This window comes from Ornithodoros turicata, chromosome 3 (genome assembly GCF_037126465.1).
Source record: "Ornithodoros turicata isolate Travis chromosome 3, ASM3712646v1, whole genome shotgun sequence".
Lineage (NCBI taxonomy): Eukaryota > Metazoa > Arthropoda > Arachnida > Ixodida > Argasidae > Ornithodoros > Ornithodoros turicata.
Window position 1 is genome coordinate 92355116 of NC_088203.1, and position 25274 is coordinate 92380389.

Below are 25274 nucleotides of genomic sequence, written 5' to 3' on the forward strand. Positions count from 1 at the left end.
CATTCCTACAGACATGTCAGTAAGTGCTATTTGCAGGGTAAAAATTGGGTTTCAAAGAGGCAAAGAGGCAACCTTCAATTCGGGGTGCAAAGTCTGGGAAGAATCGGTTTAAATCGGGGCCCTGTAACTTCAGAGTCTAAATATACCCCGCTTGACACTATTTTACAGCTCCTGGAATGAGGCCCTGCATAAAACCTGAACACACAAGGGTCTAATAATATAACACACATGTTCAGAACATTTTCCATTACCATGCTCTTACTAACCTTGATTTTGTATTCTATGAGAGGTTTTGATGGATGCTTCACTTGAAAAGAACGTTCTCGAGCTCCACAGATATCCTGCCACAAAGATACAGAAGACAATCGTTAGGACGGACAATAACAAATGTTAAGACAATGAAGAGATGTAGAAGGATGAACACAACACTTTCATAACAGCTAGATCAACACCCAGAGCTGAGCGTTGTTATGCTTGTTATGTTGTGTCTGTGCTTCAATGTTTCACTGTGTCAGCTGCAACTATGTTACTTGGTAAAGATGCCACCTGCCATGAGTTTGTTTGTCTGTGTGAATGTGGGTATGACTAGCAACAATGTACGAGAGGATGTGTTGAGGGTGTGTGTGTTCGTGTGTTTCCTAGCCAGCATGGTGTGACCAGAAATAGGAAAGGTATGGGATTGAATCCCCACTGCTGGTGCTTTTTTTATCAACGGCCATTCTTTAATCGTGGAAGATAGCCTGCTGCTCCGTGTGTGTGCATAGCATCAGCACCCCTTCTTGCTTGTATGCTTCACACGTTCGGACTGTAATAAATAAATAAATAAAGGGGAAGGTCTCGAATACCTTGTTTCTTCAGCTTGCTATGATGTTGTCATTCTAACAGAAAGATGGCTGAATTTTGATATCAGAGATATTGAAATACGTAATCCCTTCTCTGACTAATTTTGCTTACTACTGTATAAGCAGTGCCTGAAGAAAACTTCAGGCTCTTAACCTGATTCTTTCCTGAATTTGCACCCTGAATTGAAAGTTTCCTCTTTAGGGTGAAACTCGATTTTTACCCGGCAAATTGCCCTCACTGAGACGTCTGTTGAAATGCACTTGTTTGGCGGCAAATGCAGGTGTGTACCTAACCAGTACAGTTCATTTAACTGAGCACGATTTCCCCCCGAATTTAGCATACTGGAAGTTTTTACCCGAATTCAGATGAATTTAGTGAACATGTTTATTTACCCGATTTTAACAAACGAATTTAGAAAAACATATTTCCTGAAAACTTCAGGCTCAATGTATAAACAAGGAGGGGATGGTGTCCTTAGCAGTTAGAGAAATCATTTGATGTCACATTTAGTACGTTCATACTCTATTGTTGAGATTATTGCAGGGTGTACAAAATGTAGGTTCTGTCACCTACCATATTTGGCATGTGCTATCAACTGTTATATTATGCTGCACAGTTTGTAAAAACGATAGTTCTCTCTTAAAGCATCAATCCAAAGGTACTGCATCACCTAATATACTGAACTCCTGCTGTACTTTTCACTCCCGTTGTCCCAATTCACAAGAGAGGCTTTTGGTAGAGCTGGGCAAATAGCAAAATTTTCGTGTGAATTGAATACGAATATTTCAGACACGCTACGAATATGTTTCCAATATTTTTTTGCAGTTGCAAATCAAATTGAATAGTTGTTGACGGTTGTTTGAATATTTCGAATAGCTAATTCGTATCACCGAATGTCCATCAGCAAACAGCTACTGCTCTTCCATGGCCTTTTCTGTCAGATTATATAAACAAAAAAGTGAAAATAGTCTCCTCTACTTCAGGCTTTGAGATGTGCATTATGTGGCCGGGATTAATTACGTTGGCAGCGGGAGTCTGAAGATCTAATACATTCTGCAGCAACGTGTATCCTCTAGTTTCGGAACTACAGTAAAACCCGCGGATAGCAATATCGCGTATAACGATATCACTCGTAAAACGATTGTTCATGATTTTACCATCAAAATATACACCATTTCTATGGGGAAACGACCCGCGTATAGCGATGGAGACTGCGGTTTCGGGTACTCATATAACGATGTTGGGCGCTGTCTCGTGCGCGTAACCTCGCAGCGAAAATCGCCGCGATAAGATACAGTAGAATCTCGATGATACGAAGGGTAGCGGAAAAAATTCGTATAATCCGAAATTCACATCAAAAGAATTAAACCAAAATAATAAATTGAGGCAAGGAAATAGACGGCGACTGTTCATTTTCCAATACTGTCAGTGAATGCGGTAGGTGGTAACGCTTTTTTTTGTCTCTGTACTTGGCCAATGCTGCTCAAATTCGCGAGATGATTCAAAAAGCCTAGCACATGCTTTCCACCCGCGAGTTGCGCGGCAGTGTTCTAAAGCGAGCTTCTCCTACAGCACACAGGCGTTAGGTGAATCCGACTTGCGGAATGGTGACGTGTATTGTTGCCAGAAGTTGTCCGCTATGTTCCCTGGTTCCCTCCACGAGTTCTGATCGCTGCTTTCCCAAGCCAGTGCGATCTCACACAGCTTCGCGTTTTTTTTTCTTTTGCTACACGCGAGGTGACGCGCGACTTTTCTGGGACGCGCTGTTTACGTCATCTCTTGTTTAACGATGTATCCCATATAACGATGGATTTCGCGATTACCGTCGATATCGTTATACGCGGGTTTCACTTACATCAGCTCACAAACTACACTGGTACAAATATTTCCCTCCCGTTGTAGAAGCTGTGAATATGTTTATTGGGAGCTATAGCGTACATTTACACATTAGGGACTACAATAATATGTAGCGGAGATACACAGTCAAATATGGTGTAGCACAACTGTGCTTCGGGACTTAGATAGGAACGCATCACGAGCACTACAAGTTGTCATGAAGTAAAGCAAGCTGTTGTAAATGTTGTGGGCTGCCCTCTTTGGAAGCTTTCTGCAATTCCTCCTGTACTCGCTTCCTGGTGTCGCTGTAAAGTCTCGGTATCGCAACCCAAGAAAGGGTTCTTGAAGGCAGTGCATATCCTGGGGCAGCTTCAGCCATCACGGAATCCCCGGTCTTACACAACACTGAACGGCTGCAAGTCGATTGCAACCATTCGCACAATTTTAGTGCCTCTTTCCTTCGCTCGGGCAGTTGATCTTTGGGCTGCATCGTGTCAGTTATCTTTTGCTGATTTGTGTCTTTGTACTCTTCCTTCTCACAACCATTGAAAGCCGATCTGTGCCGCTACAAATGGTTAACGAGACCCGACGCTGAACCCATCGGTGTGCATGTAGTGTTGCGCCACACGTTTTACATGTTCCAGCAGCTTAGGAGTAGTCATAGTACTAGTTCCATACGGCACTTCTCCTTTTTGCCTGTGGCTCGTCAGGCATCCCCTCGTCCTCCGTATGAACCACATTGTGGCAGTGCGAGACTTTCGTACGCACACACCCACAATGATGACGATGATGATTGTGGTGGTGGCGATGGCGATAGGGCCGAAGTGCACCAATGGAGTCACAGAGGTGCCGCGGTGTACATATTCCGGAACAATTGGAAAACTATTCGAAAATATCGAATAAACAAAATTCGTTTGCAATATACCGTTCAAATAGAGTAAAGTATTCGATTCGCGTTCGAAATTTTGAATATTCGCCCAGCTCTAGTTTTTGGCTGCAGTCCGTGCACTTGTGTTCAGCTACATTCAAGTTCAGCAGGTACACAACTATGATACTATGATTTAAACACTAATCACATAATATTTTAGCTGTGTATACCACCGATTTTCGAAATTACTCAATTCTTGCTCAATATGGGAGGAACGACATGTTTTTGCTTGCAATTGTGAAACAGTGCTGCTTTCTGTTCCGGTGAAAAAAATAAAATAAGATACATCGGAGTCAGGTAAATACGTAGTGTAGCTATTGTGCTTGCACATAAGCACAGAGGGATAAAGAAGACAATCTATGCTTACAAGATTCACATGGCACATGCTTTCTTTGAGTTCTTGAAGTAGCATTGCATCCGGGAAGTTCTCATAATTACATTCTGTATATGGGAACCCATTCTTCAGAAGCAGGTAGTGGAAAAGGTGAGTGATATCAGCACCACCGTATTCCATGACTAGCCTGAAAGAGGTTGAAATAAGTTTCTTTTATCGAAGCGGTCATGGGGGATATGCAAAAAACAAGTTCAATGACGGTAACACCACCCGACCTGGTTGCCCGACAGGATATGCCATCTTCCACACAGCAAACGCTTGTCTTCTGATCTCCCACATCAACAACACAAGCATAGCTTAGACCAGCTCCAAATGTGGCACAAACAGACTCCTAAAACAAGAGACCAGTGAGTATATTGAGTTGCTTGTTAAACAACATCATAAAGGATACTCTAACATACTGCAAAACCCCTTGCATTAACAAAACCCCAATTTTCTCGAATTGAAAATTTTTTTAATTCTAACGGCACACAAAAAATTTCGCAAGGATTTGACTCCTTGAAAAATATGCTGCAATAGCAAACTTTACTTTTATAGCTTGCTGTACAGGTTACTATCAAACGTTTTAAATACTTTACAGTACAAGCATACGTAATTCCGCTTTTATCAAACGCTGTACAGGTACCCTTGGGATTACCACGAAGCAAACCAATCAAACCACAAATCATAGCATTGAGAATTCACTAGATTCAGAGTTCGCTGCGATTATATGTCCTGTGCATGATTCGCAAAAAATTGGAGCTTCAAAATTAAAGGGTTTGACAGTATGCAGAGCTAATGCTATGATGGACAAAAGCTACAGCATTGAAAAGTTAGCAAACATCCTTGTTGAACTTCTCTCAAAGTTGTCTCACATTTTTTAGTGTTACTTTCTTGCAACAATAATGTTGTTACCAGGTGCACAAAGCAGGCAGCAAACCCCAGCTGAAAGAGGATGACCTTAATCATCTCCCTAACATGTTCGCGGGTGTAGACGTCAGGGATAATTAGCAGGGCCCTGTAATGCTGAGAAAAGGCACGCAATTAAAAGAGGGGGAACAAAAATAAACACGAAAGGATGAACATGTTCCGTAACATGACATTTACTACATGTCATGTGTGTAGTACGTATATACTTTGGTGATTCAGGAGTTTGATTCATACCTTGAGATCTTTTAAAGGAATGTCCAGGTACTGTTGAATAGCTGTTCCCCAGATAGCTTCTAAGTCAGCCATCACTGCAGTTAATGAACCTCCCACTCCGGGATGCAGGTTTAAATGGCCACGTCTAATTGGCCAATGAACGTGGTACCGGTCTGAAGGGTTCAGGTGCAGCACCTAGATAAGATGTTAAATGTTAATGTTCATGTAAATGTTGAGTTAAAGGGACGGATGCATCTGTAAACCCATCTATGAAACCGATACCACCATGTTACGTTCGTCATTGGCTCACAATCTACCTTTTTCAAATTTTTATCCAAAAAGTGCTTAGATATTAAATCGACAAACTTTAAAGACCAACGCTGCTTCCGCAGCTGCAGAGGCTCCGGCGCCGTGGTGTAGCGGAAGAGTGAGAGGGCGCCGCTCAGAGGAGAAAGGCGCCGTCCAGGAGCCTGCACAGCCGCGGCATTCATTTTTCACAAGGTCGCGCCCTCACTTCTTAGAGAGTGACATTTCCTCCAGAGAGGGAATTCCAGCATACTCTCAACGTCCGGCATTTGCCCTTGTCATATATTCCATTGAATACCAGTCAAACTAAGCCACTCTTTCGCGTAGGATTTTTGATACGATGGTCAGTGGTCCATGAGGAATAAAATGACACTAAAGTATCTAAATCAACTGGAATAGATGCGACCATCGCTTTTAAGTCTCAAAGTCATGGAACACCAACACTTTTCAATTTATTACTGAGAGTATGTAAATGGACACCCAACTAGCGCAGGTGTCAGCGAAGAAGATTTTAAAGTTGAGAATGTTCAACGTTACATTGAGAACGTGTCCCCCCCCCCCCCGCATTTGCGTCTCGTTTCTTGTCTCGGGTTACCATACCGGGTTGCCGTGCGGTATCTTGCCCTAGCCCTTCTACATTTATAAGTGTGTTCAATCTCACCATTAGTCGCACTATAGTGCAACCTCTGACTGCAAGCATCATAGTTAGAGCCTGAAGTTTTCGGGAAATATTTTTTTCTAAATTCGGGGGGTAAAAATCGAGTAAATAAACATGTGCACTAAATTCATTCAAATTCGGGTGGAAAAACTTCCAGTAGGCTAAATTCCGGGAGAAATCAGGCTCAGTTAGTCAAAGTAACTGTAGTGGTTTGGTACAAACGGTGATGTAACTGCACTTGCTGCCAGACAAGTACGTTAGTGCATTCCTACAGACATCCAAGTGAGGGCAATTTGCAAGGCAAAAATCGGGCTAAAGAGGCAACCTTCAATTCGGGGTGCAAATTCAGGGAAGAATCGGGTAAAACCCTACAACTTCAGGCTCTAATCATAGTCCCTGTGCACGTTCTCAGCGGATAACGGGTGGAGGGATACGCTTTGCTAAATTGTTGCAGGTAGATTTCAGCGCATTCAAGCCCTGGAAGGGGGAACTTGGCCACTTGTCATCACAAACCGGTGCATGAGCAAACATTTTGTGTGGCATATCCCATATCATGACACTACCTGCCCTATGAGTCCACTTGGCACCAGTCAGTATCAGGAGCAGTAGCTGATAGTATTAAACAAAAATAACTCGGTGTAAGCCTTAAAGGGGTTGAGAAACCACATGCAACTCACTAAATGAATTGCACCATTTCATACGTTATAGTCCGTAGATTCGACACGAGAAGTCTCACACTCCTCATTTGGACTGTTTTGGATTCCTTTTGAACTGTTGGGTTTTTAAAACTGCGACATTTTCAAGCCACCGCTGATGGTGGCACCGGACGGCGCTGAGAGGCGTCGGGAGACAGACGGGAAGCGAAGTTTCAGCTGTGCACGCTTGCTCGACGTGCCCGAATGTCACCATAACGAAGGCCATTCTGCGGTGCCTGCCTCCTTTTATAACTGTCTGTGTCGTCATGGAAACGGAAAAGTATACACTTTCTTCAGTTTTAGAGACGTCACTCCAAAAACAGGCGAGGAGGTGATGAGTTGAACACGACTGAGAAGCTTGCAGAGCGCGCGGCCTTCTGAGCGCAATAGCTTTTTAGCGGCCCGTCGCCATCGTCACCACGATCTTCTTCTTGACCTGGCGCGAGCTGCAGAGCCTTCGGTACGATCAGTTGTCATTAAACCAGTTCTCGTTAATTGCCGCACCATGAAGGTTGTCTTGTCTCCTTCAGCGTCATAACATAGGATCGCAGAAACATAGCATCTTGATGTGCATGTTTAGCAGATATAAATCAATGTTTACCATGTCATTTTTTCACAAGTGTGAAAATGGTTTCACGACCCCTCTGACGCCCCCATGGTGCTTACAGCGGATTAACCGTACCAGATCTTTAGAACATCAAATTTTCCTCACCACTTGCACATCACCTCGATATGCCCCCTTTGTGAGGCCGTCAGCAACAGCTGAACAGAACTATCTGCATGTTATCCTGTTCCTAATTTCTCACTGCACTGCCTGTCTCTTGCATTTATGCGATGCAACAAAAGTGAAATACTGAAACACTCTCATCCATTTATCATTTTGAGTTATTAAAAAGGTTGAGACACGTTCATAGATGTGGTTCATTACATCATGGACGCATTGTACTGTAAGCCAGAATACTAAGGAAAAAAGGATTATCATTCTACTTGTCGTACTTAACAAGATACAAGCCCTCGAACACACTCTCGAGCAAAGCGCAGACGTCACAGGCTTCAGAGTTGCATCCATTCCCGTTGGCAGCCGTATGCACGTGACTCTGGCGGCAGTGAGGTTTGTGATGTCAGTGCCGCGTGAGTTTCTGTATCCGCGGTGACCATTTTCCCCGTTTCTATTACCCTCTCCACAGTGAAACTTTCAACGCAGGTTCACGTCGGCGCAAAGCACCGTTTTTTACGTTTATCTGGAATAACCTGGGATGACCTCTCGCGACCCCTTTAATGTCTGTTAAGAAATACAAGCGACTTGGATAATTATTCATACAGACCGACCCCAATGACTCATCTCAACCGTTGGGGATGTCTGCCTTGTCATGCACAGATATCATATGCCAGTGGTATAAGCATAAGCCTGAGATATGTTGCTATCACCTCTTCTCCAACGATATAATCATGCGGATGACTTCGTTTTGTCCAGTGGAGGTCACAGCTTCCAGCCAACACATTTGGTTTTGCATGTTGATTGTATAGATGAATCTGCAGCAGGAAAAGAGAAAATGATAGGGATAAAAAATGCGGGTTACAGAAATCAAGAGGGGGTTTTATGTTATGTTCTTCCATGGATTTTTCATAATGAAGAGAGAATTCGCCTAGCACATCAGTCACTCACATTTGCTCTGGTTGCCTCGGATCACACAGTGTACAAAATGCGTACGAACCTTGTCTGTTGGAAAGGTATACCGTACTCTTCCTTCTGACGTAAGGCACGATGCTAAAAGATTCCCGACAACTTCACAACCTTCTTCTATGGTAGCGATCGTTTCAGGTTCCTGGAAGAATTCAAATACAGAGTTAAGGCTTGCTCTCCTCTTTCATTCCGATTTTTCTCGTCGATTACCGTTTCAACTTGAGGTACAAGGATGGGATCAACATGAGGTAGCACGGTCAGGTTTGTGCATGGCCGTGCAATAACGTGAGGAATAGAATGGGGATATGAGTCCGAGGCTCGCCCGATTCTTAGGGTCATAGATCCAGGATGAATGATTACTATGGCGGTTGCTTGAATAGGCTGAAAAAGATTACACAAGAGTTTCAAATCGTGTATCGCAGACAGTAACGAGAGAGCGCATTCAAATACAAAACCTGTCACTGTAGTAAACTAACGTATTAGCTCTAATGTGTCTCACATGGTAGGATTAGAAACTTGGCTGACTGCATACTATGAAACAATGACAAACAACACGATATGCGCGAAGGAACCTTGCCGGCGCGAACATATAGCACGATTGTGTATGCACGCTGGGAGTGAAAATATGCTGCTTCGTGACTGCAACTTATCTTCAGCGTTAGGTTCTTCTGTTTTCAGCAAGAATGAGGACGATGTTTTATATTTACCTCAACAGGCACCTCGGGAAAGCTGGAGATACCCGGTTTTTTCGTCGGCGTAGGCGCCATGTTGTTTCAGTTTGACTAAAAGGTGATACGAGAAAAACGAAGGTTGAAATCTGTTGAAATCAGAAGCGAATAGGTATATAAAGCACTAATAAGCATCCTATTCGCTTTAGAATTAGGGTGCTTAGTAAACAACAAGTAAACCTCTCAGTGTTGTTTCTTGGGTCAGTACGAGACAGTGCGTACCACATCGACGCGACGAATTCGAAACCGAAACCAACGCGAGTGCCATACATGCGCCTTTCAGAGCGCGCGAGAAATGGGCTCTAAGTGAAAAGACGAGATTTCATTGGTATTCACGCACAGAAATACTTCAATTCTTCGCAGCGATGAATAAAAATGCAGAAAGCATGTTCGGAACAAGCGAGCGGAACTCATGGTTTCACTACTCAGTAACGTCGAAATTATTGAGCAGGAACTGTAATTTGCTGTCACCGGGACGCTCTGAAAGCCGGCATAATCGGTTTATTCTGCATCAGGAAGCGGCTCCCTAAGCTTTTCGTACCGTTAATCCTCGCGATCAGTCCATTACTAATATTTCTGCACAAAATAGCAAACGTATACTGCTTTGATTTAGTCACGACCATCTCTATAATATGTATTATAGAGATGGTCATGGATTTAGTCAATACTTTCCCAATATCCTGTTGAGCTAAGTCCGGTGGTGATCTCTAACAATCATAATAATGAGAGTAAACAAACAAAAAGAAATGAAATAACGCATCTTTTTACACCGCACGACATCGCAGCTATTCGGGCTTTGTAAGTTGCGGCTCATGCGCGATAACTATATTTTACTCGCGCGCGTTAAACAAATTAGAAGAAACCCTGCGGTGTAAAAAATATCCTGCTTATTCCCGTACCCAGTTTATGCATGTCCGTCGGCCTTTCACAAGACCTCTCTTAGGAAAACACACCATAAACTTCAGGCATTCCGCTGTTGCTCTCGAAAGCATTATTACACGACCGCACACGCATGCGCAACAATCCAATACCGTAAATCATCGGTACACATCCGGGAACCGGATCTGCCTTCCAACATGCGCAAACTCGATCCCGCGTTTCGTTAAAGCCCGCGGTTCTCGCATCTGAAAACATGAGACGTTTTCCGGGGCACTGTTTGAGGACGCGAACAAAATGGAGTTGGTTCGAAAACAGCAGGGGAGGCGGAGAGCTTCGTTTGAGCCTCGCCGCCGATGCTTACCCCCGACTGTTGCTAAGCCTAAATTAAAGAAAGCACCGGTATAATGGACCGCCCTCGGAGTCCGCAGGTGTGAGAAACGGGGCAAAAGCTCTCTCACTGCGGGAGCATAGGAACAAGGGGAGGAATGTACATATATGCGAACAACGTTGCCATCTTGCACGCTCATCACGGGACTTGATGCTTTATCGGCCGATATACCGCCGCGGTTTACGGAACGCTCACGGAAGAATATGCATGTGTGTGGCGGCTATAAGTTGTTATATAAGATTGTGACTGAAATGTGTGCCATATATATACATATGATATACGTACGGGGTTCCTACTTAGAAAAGATAGCGTAAGAAGGTGAAATCGGAGGTGCGGAAAAAGGTGCGAATTTGTCACGGGGCACTGCGTGAGTTGCTGAAGTGGACTGGAAATATGTAATGTATGGGACAGTATGTTTCTTGTGAGCAGGAAGTTCAGGTGCCGTATGGGTAAAGTATATGTGGGTGTACTGAACGCATCTTTGAAATGATATGCAGTTTGGGAGCCATCACTTCCAAGATGAAAGGAGGTCAGAGCATTAGTTTGCCCTCTGTTACAGAGCCGCGATCGAAGGGGTGCAGCAAGAATAATGTTATAGTGGCAAGAGGTCGCCCTTATATAATATTCTCCTTCCTTACTTTCTAGCCGAAGTAGAAGAAGGCACACAAGGAGAGTCACGTCCAACAGGGCTGCAGAACACTGAAACAATGACACTGAAGCCTCCTAAGTTTAATGCGTACAAGTTTTCGTGGTGGACCACTCTTCCACCAAGCGAAAACATGTACGTATTGAACTTAGAAAGCATCAGTGTCATTGTTCGAGCGTTCTCTCAAAGTCTGAGATTTCACGAAAGTGTCTATGACAAAAAACAAACAAACGAAAAACAACAGCGAGAGATAGGGAAGGATAACAGATAACCCCCGTTTATCCTGGCTTGAACAACCAGATTTGGCCGTGGCAGACCACGCTTATAGGGACGACACAAACATGTATGCCTCATACGCCCGGAAATCAACGAATGCAACAACTCAGGGAAAAGAGGCGCTGACGGCAGGAATCGAACTTGGGTCTTCTGATTTCCGGTCAGATATGCTACCACTACACCACCGGTTGGCTCGACTTATCCGAATCCCGCGTTATCCAAACAAGAAAAACGGGGACTGATACAATAGCATAAATGCAAGGAAGGTGGTGGATGAAATCAATTGTAGAAAACAGCTGAGGTTGGGCAACAGAACAACAGAAAGGACGACAGGACACATGCAGCTCAAACCCGTACAAACAGAGGAAACAGGAAAGAGCAAACAACAGGGTTCTGGGGGACAGAGAGTGGAATAACTTTGTCTCCAGCAAGCCTGGTACTGAAGCAGTCAAAGGCAGGAAGAAAGTTACAGAAACCGACCTTATTTTTCCAACTGTTTTACTGGGGGGACAACATGGGGACACATTTCAGTGCGTGCAATTTACCTTCATTCATCCAGGCTTCAGTTTCTAGATCCTGTTAAAAACTTCCATGGACTGCATGCGACAATGCCCAACAACCGTCTTTCAGTTGAGCCATCCGGTGTTGAGCAGGAGACAATTTGTTACATTGCGTCCAGCGAAGGCGATATGTCTTGAGGCATTTTCTCCTTTCCCATTGTACCCTTCAACGGCACATTGACCAGTCCGGTCCATTGCAGATCATCCTCTGAGTGACGATAAATGGTCATCTGCAGGGCTACGTTCTCTATTGCACTATAAAAACAGAACTTCACCACACAGCACGCTGAAGGCCAACAAATGCACATTGGAAAGATTCACACGTTTATTACTCCCAATTTGTGGAGAGCCCAGGGCGTACGCCTTTTTTCTTTTTTTTTGAACGACACAGTTCCCTTAGAAGTCGTACCCAGGACGCACGTTCCCTCAGAGCGTTAGCCGTGACGTTGCCCTCCTCTGTGAGACCGGCAACGGCGAGCTCTTTCATTAGCACCTTCACCAGCACCTGTTTTAAGATTATAGCACACTGAGCGCCTCCCATTGCCGCGAATGAATGGGGGCGTACGCCTTTTTGTGTCCAGTCATCAATACCCACCACATAAAAAGGCGTATGCCCCCCCCCCCACCTCTCTCTCTCTCTCTCTCTCTCTTCGAATCAGAAGCGTTGGCGCACAGCGTGCAATGCAGTGAAGTTCCGCTTTTAGACTGTGCGCAAACAACTAAGTTCGACAACTGTGGACGACGGCACAATTCCGCGGCGAGTGTCAGCAGTGACCGGAGCGGTGGCACCTGAATTGGGACAATGATTAGGGGGAAAAAATGACACTAACATTGTCGCTTCCGCTGGTGACTTGCATGAATCCGAAAACACACACTCTTAAAAATGAACTTCACTGCATAGCACGCTCCTAGCCAACCATATTCTCGAATGATATCGTTTTCTGCTCCGATTTGTTGAAAACGGGAGGATTTTCAACATCAGAAAATCAGTGTTGCAGATAACGATATCATTCGAGATGCGCTACACTGTTAAAACAGAACTTCACCACATAGCGCGCTCCTAGCCAACCATCATACCGAATGATATCATTCTGTGTCATGATTTGTTCAAAACAGGGGGGAGGCGCCTATCTGGGACAAGATAATCTGTCCCAGATAGGCGCCTCCTCCCATTTTCACCAAATCAATGCACAGAATGATATCATTCGGAATGATGGTTGGCTAGGAGTGTGCTATGTGGTGAAGTTCTGTTTTAACAGTGTACACTCTTAAAAATGAACTTCACCGCATAGCACGCTCGTAGCCAACCATCATCTCGAATGATATCGTTATCTGTCCTGATTTGCTGAAAACGGGGGGCGTACGCCATTTTTGTGACAATTATGAACAGCATAAGTGTCACAAAAAAGGCGTACGCCTACTGGTTTGAGCAAATCAGGGCACATAGCGATATCATTCGAGTTGATGGTTGGCTAGGAGCGCGCTATGCGGTGAAGTTCATTTTTAAGAGTGTAGGAGCGTGCTATGCAGTGAAATACATTTTTAAGAGTGCAGAGGAGCTCTGTGTTGTGCCACTCTTGAGAATGCGCTAGGTCCAATGAGAACGGCTCTGGCTTTCTTTTTCTTTTTTAGCGATGTAATAATAATTTTTGAATTTAACGTCGCCAGTAACGTTGCCGCTAGTTTGTAGGAGCTGGATTTTACTCACTTGACGATAGGCAGTTCCCCACACTCTTAAAACAGAACTTCACCAGATGGCACGGTGAAGGCCAACCATTGCACAGAATGATATCGTTATCATTCCTGATTTGTGGAAAGTGCGGGGCGTACGTCTTTTTCTGACAAGTACACAACGGTATGCTCTTGAGGGACTCCATCGGGCAGGAGTAAGAACGGCGCTTGGAATGTCTAGCTTCTCTGGAATTACCCAGGCTTACCTGGAAGACAAAGAAAAGCCCGTTAATATCCATTCCGAACTTCGGGGGCTCCGGTACTTGGACAACTTGGCCACGTGCGCTGAAACAAGCACTCCCGATAAAATCGCTAAAACCAGAGGTAAAAACACTAAGGACGACACAGGACGGACGCACTACACTTTCAACAAATGTTTGTTGTTTGTGTCGTCCTTAGTGTTTTTAGCACTGGTTTTAGCGATTTCATCATGTGTGACCAACAGGCCCAAACTGGTACTTTATGCAAGCACTCCATTTTCTCTGCCCTTGTAAGAAGGTCACGCACGTCCCTCAGCCACGCTTGGCCAGCGTTTACGCTACTAGCTCCCTGGACCACAGTGAGAGCTCGCCTCAACATCCTGCTGGATTACTTTCGGCGCCATGACGGGAGTTTGTACCTGGTACGACGCACAGCGTGCTATGCGGTGAAGTTCTGTTTTTAGATTGTGCTAAAACAACTAAGTTCGACAGCTGTGGATGACTGCACAGTTCCTCACAGGAGGCGGGTCTTGCAAAACGACCCCTCTAACACTTTGCACCCGACGAGCTCACGCACCCTCTACGCATCTCCACCATTCATCCTTCATCCGTCTTGTTTGTTTATTTGTTTTTTGCTATAGTCGTGACGACGCCCACTTCTGTGTGGCCAACAACGGCGAGCATAAGTGCGTCACAAAAAGGCGTACGCCTCACGTTTTTAACCAATCAGAGGGCAGAACGATGTCATTCGGGATGGAGGTGGTTATGTTAGGTTAGGTTAGGTGGGGGTGGTAAGTCAATAAACACAAGTTACGTTTGCAACTGATGATTCGCCTGCTCTCTAGTTTCAATTATTCGGGTCCCCTGCTATCGCTTTTCGCTGGATACACTCTTAAAAATGAACTTCACCGCATAGCACGCTGCTAGCCAACCATCATCTCGAATGATATCGTTATGTGACCTGATTTGTTGAAAACAGGAGGAGTACGCCTTTTTTGTGACAATTATGAACAACATAAGTGTCACAAAAAGGCGTACGCCTCCCGTTTTCAACAAATCAGGTCACATAACGATATCATTCGAGATTATAGTTGGCTAGGAGCGTGCTATGCGGTGAAGTTCATTTTTAAGAGTGTACGGCCAGTGACGGATAAAAAGCTCTGAAATGTACCAGGACCACCATAGATTAATAGCACTCAGACTTGCACATTTCTTGAATACTGAACTGATAGTATATCAAACACTTTTGTAAGTATTTTAATATCCTACACTCTAAGAACAGAACTTCACCGCATAGCACGCTCTGTGCCAACCATTGCTACGAATGATAGGGTTATCGCTTCCGATTCGAAGAGAGAGATGGGGGGAGTACGTCTTTTTGTGTCAATTATCATATATCCAAATTCAGCTGTGCGCCCCCTCTGTCTTCGAATCAGAAGCGATAACCCATTCGTAGCAATGGTTTGCGCAGAGTGTGCTATGCGGTGAAGTGCTGTTTTTAGAGTGTACTCAGTACTTTTTCGGGAACCGCATTTGTACTCTATTTCAAATACTTTTTAGTACTCTTTACTCAGTACTACTTTTCGTCTGTCTGTTTGTCTTCATAGCATGTCCAGTTTCCCAGCGAGGTACCCTTGCTTCCATGGTCTTTTTCTTCCTCCCAATACATTGGGGAGAAAAGGACAACAACTTACTGATTGATTATTGTTCAAAGAAAGAGAGCAAAAGGTGATTGGCGAACATTGTGAAACGCAACTCCTTCAACGAGCCAATAATGTCTGTGCTTAAAAAAACGTTAGCCAGTTACACGAACTTAAATGTATCTTAAATGTTTCTTGAAGTATTTGCTACTCTATATACTCTAATTACCGTCTTTGCAAATATTTGTATAGTACCTTAAGTACGTTCTTCCTCCAGTATTTAGTATCAAATTTTAAATACGTTCTTGTTTTACGTGTCTGAACAGCACCGAGGTCCTACGTTTTTTTGGGGAGCGCTCATCCTTCAAACAGCAAAGACATCGGCGGCCGCAACGCGCATGCCTTTCATGCCCGACGATATCTCGTCCTCCGGAGACTGCACATGCCAACACAAAAAGTCCTTCTGCCAGAAGAACGCCCATCTTCTATTGCACCACACTGCACACATATTGTCACCACTCTTCCCCTACTCTTCAGTCTTTCAAGAGCAAAACAACAAACACCGAAAAAAAATCGCCTGCATCCATCCCGTACTTCCGGTACATCTCCTCCGCTGCCGGAGAATGACTTCCGGTTTTCACATCGATAACTTTTCACAAAACTACCCAGCTTCTCTCCGTATCATCTCTGTGTGTACGAGGCGAAGATTACATACGGGCCTATGTTTGACATATTTCACCAAAGTTTTTTTTTCTCAAACTATCTCTCTCTCACAGACACACATATCCCCTATCGTTGTTATCCGTATTTTCCGGAGCGGGAAAAAGAAGGGATGCTCAGAGGCGTGAGGCTCGGCAAAGAATCGTCCGCAACGCTCTTTAGCGACGCGTGGCAATGACGTATCTTTGTGTAGCGTATAAAGAACGTGTGGATATAAAGCGATTCTCTGTCGATGTTTAAGTGTAGGCGTTACATAGAAGAAAAAGGATGATGGGGGAACTTACGGCTGGATGGCAATCGGCTCGCTGACTCTTTGGATGGCGACAATAGAGACGCCATTTGAGCCTGCCTTCATTATTATGTATTTATTTATTTTATTTTTTTCCTCAACCGATCGTTGGGCAATAGTTTGTTATGAGGCTCGGAATGTACATCGTGTCAGACTTCGATGATGTGCTTGTTCTTGCAAGGCGACTGAGCTGTTGCTGTTGATACGGACGAAATTGCAAGTGCTGTATTCGGTATATAGTGTGAGAAAAGATTTTAATGCTAAGCGTTTACTTAGGATGTATGGGGGTGTCGTGTTGTCAATTACAAGCGGACATGAGCAGTACAGATAGACAGTTATGCTTTTGCATCTTGCCTTCCAGACGGCGCATATATCATCGGCCATCTCCATTTTTTTTTCTTTTACAAATAAATAAATCAATAAATCATGGGACATCGCACGTCTGTTTCATCGAGGAAAGTGCGGACGACAGCTATGACGATGGTGATAATGATAATGATGGCACTTTGTGAGAAATCACTATAACACCTCTCAGATTAACAACTACCGCGTGATACAAATTTCATTTGGTGTCAGTAATCTGGGGTTTAAGAAGGTAGATTACTAAGGCAAGGGGCCATAAAGACTATATTACAGACCTCGGTCACGCTTGCATTCCTCACTGTATTCCGTTTGCTGTAAGTGACCTGTTTTACTAAACCATATAAACATTCGTTGAAACATTGTTGTCCAGTGAAAGATACATACCTATGTCGTAATTTATACCCCATTTACACTCTTCAACATGAAAAAGTGCGTTCTTGCAAGTAAACACTTTTATCTTTTCTGTAGATTCAACTGAATCATGACGATGATAGGTAATGAAGACGGATGTGTTCCAGATTTTCAGGTCACCACAGTGACTGCATCTTGGAGCGTCTACTTGTCGCGAGCAGTAACGCCAAATAACAGTAAAACCTGTACATCGTGTCGCATTCGATGAATTAACGCAGCATTTTGACGAGAGATAATGTTATGAAAAAATTGATAAAACATCCGAGACAGGGTCCAAAAAATTAGTTTCGTGCAGAATTTTGCACTCGAAATAGTAGCTTTTTATGTCGAAGAGTGTTTCATTAAATTTCTTTCTACATGCTGCGAAAATTTTCGAAATATTTAAAACCTGCACCAAAAAGGTGCGTGCCATGGGTCAAGACACCCGAAAAGCGCAAAAAAAAATGAAATCAAGGTCGATAAAGGATGTCCTTTAGCGCCATGCGTGTCCTCGTAGGGTTAACTGTCATACCATACCACGAACGCAGCTCGAGTTGTCATCACCTCTACACCGCGATTTTTCTCCGACCATCCGCGCAATAAAGAAACCCACAAAACGGCGTTGCTTTTCCCTTCACTGCCATCGCATACACCCGTCTATCGCTTTCGCGCGAAAACAACAGCCTTGCATCTGTCACCTCATCTTATAATGGTATAACTTCCCGCCCTTCACGAGTCCGCAATGAATCCTTCCTACTGTCACGAACTCTCACAAAACTTTCTTCTCGACGTGCCAAGTCCTCCTCTGCCACACACACACGCAATTCTGTTGTAAGACAACTTCTCGTGTGACAAATAGGACGGCGTCATGCAAGCGTGCTATTTTTTCTCTCTTCAAAGTTAGCGAAACTCCTGCAAGCGTCATTAGCGTTGTTGTTTGTCGCCATCACGGTCGTTCATTTTTGTGGAACTTGCGACTGATGCGTTCAGCGTCTTATTTATCGGCGAGCATTTCCCCCGCTCCCTCCCCCTAACAAGTATAAAATATAAGATACAACATAATGTTTCCGGTATTTCGCTCGAGCTGGATGTCACTGATGAATTTCACGAGTGGTGTATAGTGTTTCGTTTTGTTGTTCACCGAGTTTATTGTGTGCGATACATATCTCCATATCGCACGTCATCGCTAGGAGTTTTTTTTTTTTTTCCCTCTTCTTTCTTTCTTTTTTTTTTGCTTTGTGTGGGCTACAAATCTTTCGTTCGTGATATATGGTTTTATTTGGTAGACGCGATAGAACTAGTCCGTGTCGGAAAAAGAGACACGAACAGAGACCTGCTGGGAGCTCTTCAATTCGGCACTATCAAAGACTTCCGCGGAACGTTTAACGCGAGGAAAACAGAAACCGCTAAATGAGTCCAGCGTTTCATACTCCCATGATCAATACGAGCGTGATCAGTCAACTCTTTGAGAGTGAGGCTGTGGCAGTAAATAAAGTTTTTTCATTACTTTAATTGTAATTTCGAGACTATTGATATCGCGGGAAAAGTAGTAGCGCTGCCTTTTGTCAGTGAAAACAGAAGGGCATTCTTCCAAACAACATGTGCTGAAGCACCTAATAAACAATAAAACTTCATATTTTGATCCTTTGTCTCTGAGAAATTGAAACTGATATAACTGATTGGCCGCCTGTACAGGGTGTTTCAGTTAAATGCCCCACGTTCGCAAACCGGTTTACCAATCGAAGGGCTTTCTTTTTTTTACAAGTATCTGTCCGATACCACCTACAAGCTGCGCACCGTGTGAATGAGTGGGAGGCGCTCATTATTTAAGCAAAAACTCAAATGAGTTTCCTGGAAAAACATAACTTCTAAAGCAGGGCGCCGTCGGCATTAAGATGGGTACTACCCCCTTTTTGGGCCCTTCAATAGACACCTTTAGAGAAAAATCTGCCACCGAAGCCGGTCATTTGTTGCAGTAATTCATTGGTTTCGGTTTACATTTTTTTGTCGCGGCTGGTCGCAGTGAAGCGCAAAAGGACGTTCTTCCACTCCCTTATCCACCAATGAATTACGTCCTTACACCAATGAATTACACTAATGAATTACGTCCTTACGTCTAAAAGGTGTCCATTGAAGGTCCCAAAAGGGGCAGTACCCATTTTAATGGCGACGGCGCCCTGCTTTAGAAGTTATGTTCTTTCACGAAACTCATTTGAATTTTTATTTAAATAATGAGCGCCTCCCACTCATTCACGCACCTTGTTGGTGGTATCGGACAGATACTTGTAAAAAAGAAAGTTATTCGATTGGTGCACCCGTTCGCGAATTATTTAGCCCGGGGATTTAACTAAAACACCCTGTATAGTTGACAGCCAATAGCATGGCGTTCTACCGCTGACTGAATGGGTTGATGATGAGAGGGGAGTTCCAGAAAACATTCCGATATCCTGATACGCATTGTCTGACTTCTGTCACAAGCAATCAGAGTAATCATATAACTCTAAAGTAAATCTAAATCTATGTCTATTTTCTGACTTGTTCATCTAGCTATGCGTTAAGGACCTCTTCCATGGGCTATTACATAAAGGAGTGTGATAAGCATGAAATATAAATGAATAATAGAATTAATTTGCAATAGATTAAATTCGAAACGCGCACAACAGCAGAAAAAATAAATCCAAAATTTTACCTCCTTTATTCATTACTCATCCAAATTAACATATCCCCCTAATCCAACAATATGGAGACAACAAGTAACAAAAAGGAATCACACGCAATACCAGTAAAACAATGTTCCACTGCAACACACGACAGTTCGGCCGTTGTAATCCAAAAACGTTAATTATAACATAATCCATGTCTGTAATCCATAACAATCCAGCATAGGCCACATTTAATGCGTATATACATGACATTCTGGACTAAACATAAACAAGCCTCCGCCACAACTTCCGGTGCCACGAAGACTTCCGGTCCTTCCGCGACTAAGAACGCTCGGAACCAGCCGCCATGCAGAATTACATCTTTCGTTTTCCTGGTTTGATGAAAACCGGAGGCGTACGCCTTTTTGTGGCAATTTGAATTGCCACAAAATGGCGTATACGACCCTCTCTCTCCTGAAATCAGAAGCGATAATTGTAACTATCAGCACAGTGCTTAGAGCAGAGCATGTTTATTCTGAAACCGGATGTCGTTTTGACACCAAACCGGAAGCGGTGAAAATGGCATGTATTCCATTTAGGGCTTGACCATTCTGTGTTTGTCTGCTCTAACCCTTATAAAATCCGCTGCTATGTCATCAGAAAGCAACACCGTGATTATAAAAAAAAAAACGAAAAAATAAAGACAAAGGACAAGCCGAGGACATTAGATTACCACCATGCGACGTGCTACCCCATAAACAGAAGCGATGGTTCGCCGAAAAAATCCAATCAACCGTGGCAAATGCAAGAAAAGAACGCCATGATATCCGGCATTCAGCAAAAGCTACCGAAGGCTTTTGTCCGCACAGAAGGCTGACATTACCAACAGCGTTTTCTCTCTTCTTCGCATACAGTGCTAGTGTACATAGAGGAATATTATTCGCCCATGGAAAAAAGTTCCGAGAACGCGTGGTGATCCCGGTGAGCTTTTATGCGGCGGCGTGGATGCGAAGAAGCATATAGGAGCTTTTCGTTGCCTGTTCTTGTCCTGAGGTGGGAAGATGCCCGAAGGCAAAACACGTGCGTTGTCGATCACGAGAGGGCAGCACGTGAACGTAGAAAGGCATAAAGTCGGCTTGAGGTGGTTTGAGTGAAGCCCCCATGTGGAGCTTCGCTCTGTTTGTACTATGACTTCTGCGAAATGTCTTTTGGAAACAATGAAAATGAAATTCCGGAGTTCTCAAAGCGAAAACGTTTGCCATAAATGAGTAGTGGTATTTAAAAAAAAAATCAGACATGATTTTTTTTTGTAGTTTGTGCATAAACAATTTGGAACTTACAGCATTTGTATTGTTGCTATTGTTTAATTTCAGGGACATTCACAGTTGCCAGATGTTTACCTAGATGAGTATTTCCTGCCGGGTTCGAGTCCTACAGCCTGGCTAACCTTTTCTGTGACTTCCATCTTTCATGATTAAAGTCACGAATTTTTATCCACCTTTTCTTAATTGCATTCTTTGGACTTGGTACAAGGCTCACCATAGAAGCACGGTGATAAAAGTAAAGAGATGTGTGTGTGTGTGATTAGATTACATATCTAACCTGATGAGAGATGTGAGGATTTATCTATCTGGGCAAAGCATGTACAAAAATGGGTTTTGAAACACTCATACTTGAACTCTAACCCAAGCAGCACAATGTACCGAAAGTCGAGTGCAATAGGGGTGGACGGTATGTGTCTTATCAAGGTCCTTTAGCTTCACGCGTCTGTTCAAGGCCTTCCACCCACCCGTCCATCCCTACTGCACTCGACTTTCAGTACATTGTGCTGCTTGGGAAACTCCAGTACCCCCAAAAAACGTGCTCTTGACATCTTTCTTTCTTTGCTTGAAACGCAATGTTAAACCATCAGGAGCGTTATTTCTTTATTTACTAAGGAATAGCAAGCCGTGTTTTTCTGGCAAATAAATAGGTTTAACATTACGTGTCTGATCCCCTCATCGCGGGCTCCTTGACAGTGTTTTTTGTTTGTTTTCCTCTTTCGACGTATCTTTTTTGTGCAATAAATGTTTCTCATATCAACTACGGGACGGATGCGTGGTACACGCTTAGCCACGCGCATGCTGGACATCAGTGATGTGCAGTAATTGACTACTTGTAGTTAAACTACTGCATGGTAGTTAAAAGTAGTTAGAAACTACTTGTAAAATGCTAGTTACAACTACTAGTTAGACGTTTTTTGTAGTTATCTATAGTAGTTAGGTTACAGCTACTTCACATTTTTTCACTTGGCATTCCATGTGCTTCACGGCAATAGCACAGAGCGCACTGGTATCATTTTCTGTTTCAAAGGCACATGAGCAGAAAGTACGTCATTTGTGTTAACCAGGGTACATAACGATCAACACACTCAAAACAGCTCACGCCTCCTCCGTCGTCAGTTTGGAGGCCATGATTGTATCGTTGCATGGCATATCACCATATCAGTATTGTATGGAGGGGAGCGTGCTGAGCTATGGTTGTTCCGAGTGTGGGAAGCTCACTGTCTTCTCGTTGCCCATGCACCCACGCGCTATTTCTACGCCTGAGCGATGACAGATATAAGAAAATGCACACAAAATATCGGACTAGTTACAGATATGTAGTTAAACAACTACATCCTAGTAGTTGCAAAGCAGTTTTAACTAGTGCGGCTGTAATGTAGTTACACTAGTAGTGAAACTACAATTTGACGCAGTATAGTTAGTAGTGTTAGTAGTTATAGTTAAACTACTAAAAAGTAGTTACAGCACATCTCTGCTGGACACAGAACAGCCGTTGAGTATAAGGTAACCATTTTACTGGGTACACTGTGCAAAAGGTACACGAACTATGCACGCAGGAAAAAAAAGCATTAAAGGGACAGTGAAGAGACTCCTCGACAATATATTGAGTTCCCAGGGAAGAATAGCTCTCAAGGATGCCTTTTATTTGAGACACGTGCGATTTTTGTCGTGTTGCATTCCACGCGCCTGCAGTCAACACCACCTAGGTGAGTGACGGTGCAGTTTACGGGCAGAAAAGGCGGCAAGCGGCAGCCCGTTACACTCCCCTCCTTCAAGCGGCCCGATGTCACTTGCATCATTTGCTCACTCTAGAGCTTATTTAGTTATTCTAGCTCACTCCAAGAGTGTGGAAGGTCATCTGCTTCTGACGTCACATCTAGTTTCTCTGTCGCACCACGGCAGCGGTCGGGTAGCAAGTAGCCGCTCTTTTGGGCTGTGGATTTTACCAAATATATCCCGTATTCTAATCAAATATTCGGTTCATACTCCGAATGGTGAATGTATCAGCGCCATAAGTTTTGACGACAACACAAAGATACACTTTCACTGATATTTCCTTACAGCCTGGAAATGCTGCATAAGAAACTCGTCTCCCAAACTAGTATTACAGACTGACTGCAACCTCCACGCGGCTAGATATTTAAAAAAAAAATATCATGTAGGCCATTTATAGAGGTGAGCGTGGATGGTATTGACAGCATCCGCGCGGTATTGAATATATCCGTACAGCCGACCTCACTGCATTTGTACAGGGACGGCACACTTTCTTGGATTCATTGCGTCAACTATGTCTCCGTCAGCAGAGGCAGTATATGCTCATTTGCGCATAATACATTATATATATCGAGCCGCAAACACGGCGAAACACGTGTCCTCTGGTGCTGTCGCATCGTTCCATGAGTATCTGTTTCTCTGCGTGCAGCCATAGAAGTCATCTTAATCTGTAATTTTGAATTTCAAATACGTCTAGTGTCATTTAATTGTTTCTTTAATGGCTTTTTTCCCTTATTATATATATATATATATATATATATAATTATAATTTCTTTTTCTTTTTCTCTCTCTATATACATATATATATATATATATCCGAGCGCGTATACCGCAGAGGCACGCAGTTTTATCCGCAGTTTATCCGCGCAGATCTCCAAACATATTTCTGTCCGCAAACTAGAATGTCGTGCGGATATCAGCGCGGATCCGCTGATACAACTGGCACCCGCGTACACCTCTAACCATTAAAAAAAGAAAAGAAAAAAAAAACAATAGAACGCCGAGCACGTTTCACTCGCAACTTTTCCTCGCTTTTTACGCATGTATTATTCATTGGGCCGCAATGTAAGGCGCTCTAACAGCGGGGATCAATAACCCTGTGCTACCGCAGTTCTTCTATGACTTCCTGCAATGCTGTCCGGGAAGGGCATTAGCGCATGACATTTGCGGCTATTGGGAGCAGACAGCAATGAGCTTGAGTGCTTTCCGTTGCGACGGCAAATGTTTGCCATGAAGCTACCACGGTGGCCAGGCGAGAGTTGTCTGATGGCGTTACGCCCTGCCACGAAGTCATGTTTCCGCTCTCGTATTGACCCGCAGACGTGTATGCACACGCACTGAAAGCAAGTGTAAGTGTAATTTCTCTTGTTGCTGCACCGTGCTTATTATACTTTAGTAATTAAGAAGTATGTCAGCGTAATGTTCGAAACTCGAAGCCCTTTACATATATAGCACAAAATATGTAGTATGCTAAGAGATAAAAGGGAGAAGTTTTATTGTCGGGAACATTTTTTTTTTTTTAAAGTCGCCGTAAGCAGCAGACAGACAGGTCATGTTAGCGAAGTAGTTCTTGTTGTTGTTTGTAAACACAGCACAAGAAGTTATACTTGTGACAAGGAACGCTAAATATTTTTAATTGGTTAGCAAAACTGCGGTAAAACGGCCCGGGGCGACCCCTGGTGGAAAATAATCCCCGATTTGTCAAGCAACAGTGATCGATGTTCCCGACTGGCCTGCTGCTCATGTTGACTAGGTAGCCGACACGTAGCCACCTTCTTTTGTTTTCGATCCAGTGTTATCCGCATGAAATGTAGTTTTTCCCACCATACTTGACAAGCGATGCGCAGTTGGTGGAGACTTCGACACAGTGCTGCCAGTAATTTTCAATTTTAGTAAACTATAAGCGCAATGGGAGGTTTTCAAGTGGAGAGCCGCCGATAGGGATGCTGGGAATATTGAATTTCCGGTTCTAACTTTGCGTTTGCTGTTTGCGCCGTTTCGCTGAATCCGCATGCGACAAGCAGTTATTTTCGATGAATGAGAGTCACGAAAAGGACTTTCCAGCCAGGTAAGCTTATTTCCTGCTGACACTACTGCAAAAGTTCTAACCGGAAACTGTGAGTGTGACGTCATATCCGCAGGAAGCTGCAAACCACCTATTTGGACGAAAATTATGACGTAAGAGTGCTGAGCTCTCAGGCTAGCGAATAGATACATTTTCTGATATTGCAGCTCGGCTGCTTTAGAGTGCCTTTAAA

General features: G+C 43.7%; 1 protein-coding gene across 2 annotated transcripts in view; it reads right to left on the minus strand.

Moving 5' to 3' along the window:
• The window catches only part of LOC135388835 (actin-related protein 8-like), a 39159-nt gene that overhangs the window by 8400 nt on the left and 5485 nt on the right, over positions 1 to 25274 (minus strand). For both annotated transcript variants that reach the window (XM_064618679.1, XM_064618680.1), the window contains exons 3-11: positions 9174 to 9248; positions 8677 to 8847; positions 8498 to 8608; positions 8211 to 8315; positions 5145 to 5318; positions 4896 to 5006; positions 4217 to 4332; positions 3975 to 4128; positions 267 to 341 (exon numbers count right to left, since the gene is read on the minus strand). In XM_064618679.1, the coding sequence (XP_064474749.1) occupies positions 267 to 341; positions 3975 to 4128; positions 4217 to 4332; positions 4896 to 5006; positions 5145 to 5318; positions 8211 to 8315; positions 8498 to 8608; positions 8677 to 8847; positions 9174 to 9233 (1077 nt within the window). In that variant the 5' untranslated portion in view covers positions 9234 to 9248. The remainder of the gene's footprint in view (positions 1 to 266; positions 342 to 3974; positions 4129 to 4216; positions 4333 to 4895; positions 5007 to 5144; positions 5319 to 8210; positions 8316 to 8497; positions 8609 to 8676; positions 8848 to 9173; positions 9249 to 25274) is intronic.